Below are 1,060 nucleotides of genomic sequence, written 5' to 3' on the forward strand. Positions count from 1 at the left end.
AAGGATGAGTGGAAATAATTCATAATGCAGATTTCTAGTGGAAAAGTGGCTTAAATTTAGAGGTGGGGAAGGATTTGTGTGTGGTTTTGTGTACCCTTCTGGCCCCAGCAGGATGAAAGGGGCTTTTCAGAAGGGACTCTGGGTGAGACAGCAGCAGAGCGCTTTCTGCTGCAATATGTGCTTTTCTGTCATGTCTCAGGCAAGAGGTGTGAGCTGTGTGATGATGCCTATTTCGGTGACCCGCTGGGTGAAAACGGTGCTGTGAGGCCTTGCCGCCTCTGCCAGTGTAATGACAACATTGATCCCAACGCCGTGGGGAACTGTGATCGCCAGACGGGCGAGTGCCTCAAATGCATCTACAACACCGCCGGCTTCTACTGCGACCGCTGCAAAGACGGCTTCTTTGGGAACCCCTTGGCCCCTGATCCTGCTGACAAGTGCAGAGGTGAGAACTGATTTCTCTTGAGTTTACAAATGGTTTTGTCTCTGAGAGCTGCAGTTTCCTGATGTGCTGTTGGGACACAACATCAGGACATCAGGCTGTTGTTTGTGCCTGTCAGCAGCAACGCATGGCTTTGTCCTGGTTTGATGGTTGTAGCTTTCTGAAGTGCTTGTATTTGTGGGTGCTTACTGCCATCAAAGCAAAAACAAAAGCACTGTGCGATGCAGGGGCTGGACTGGAGTGTGTTTTGGAGCCTGGCCCATTTCGGGACTGGCTAGCAGAGTACCAACACCACAAGGGACCTCTAACTTTCTGCTTATTTCCCCATCCCTTCTGTTTTTGCAGCTTGTCACTGCAATCCCTATGGCACTGTGAATCAGCAGACGAGTTGCAATCAAGTGACCGGGCAGTGTGAGTGCCTGTCTCACGTCACCGGGAGGGACTGCAGTGCCTGTGAGCCTGGCTTCTTCAACCTCCAGAGCGGACGCGGCTGTGAGAGGTGACGTTTGCCTTGGCTCGGGGCAAAGAGCTTGATTTTGGGGGTGGTCACCTTGTACAGGAATGTGATGTTTGTCACAAGTAACTGGTGTGCCTCAATGCTGCTATGGGCGGGGAAGA

The 1,060-nt window shown here is 51.8% G+C and overlaps 1 protein-coding gene across 1 annotated transcript in view; it reads left to right on the plus strand.

The window, feature by feature from the left end:
- The window catches only part of LAMC1 (laminin, gamma 1 (formerly LAMB2)), a 23,610-nt gene that overhangs the window by 12,298 nt on the left and 10,252 nt on the right, over window positions 1–1,060 (plus strand). The window contains 2 exon segments of the mRNA XM_010189689.1: window positions 200–445; window positions 788–941. Of these exon segments, the coding sequence (XP_010187991.1) occupies window positions 200–445; window positions 788–941 (400 nt within the window).

The sequence above is a fragment of the Mesitornis unicolor genome, unplaced genomic scaffold, assembly GCF_000695765.1.
Source record: "Mesitornis unicolor isolate BGI_N332 unplaced genomic scaffold, ASM69576v1 scaffold28328, whole genome shotgun sequence".
Classification (NCBI taxonomy): domain Eukaryota; kingdom Metazoa; phylum Chordata; class Aves; order Mesitornithiformes; family Mesitornithidae; genus Mesitornis; species Mesitornis unicolor.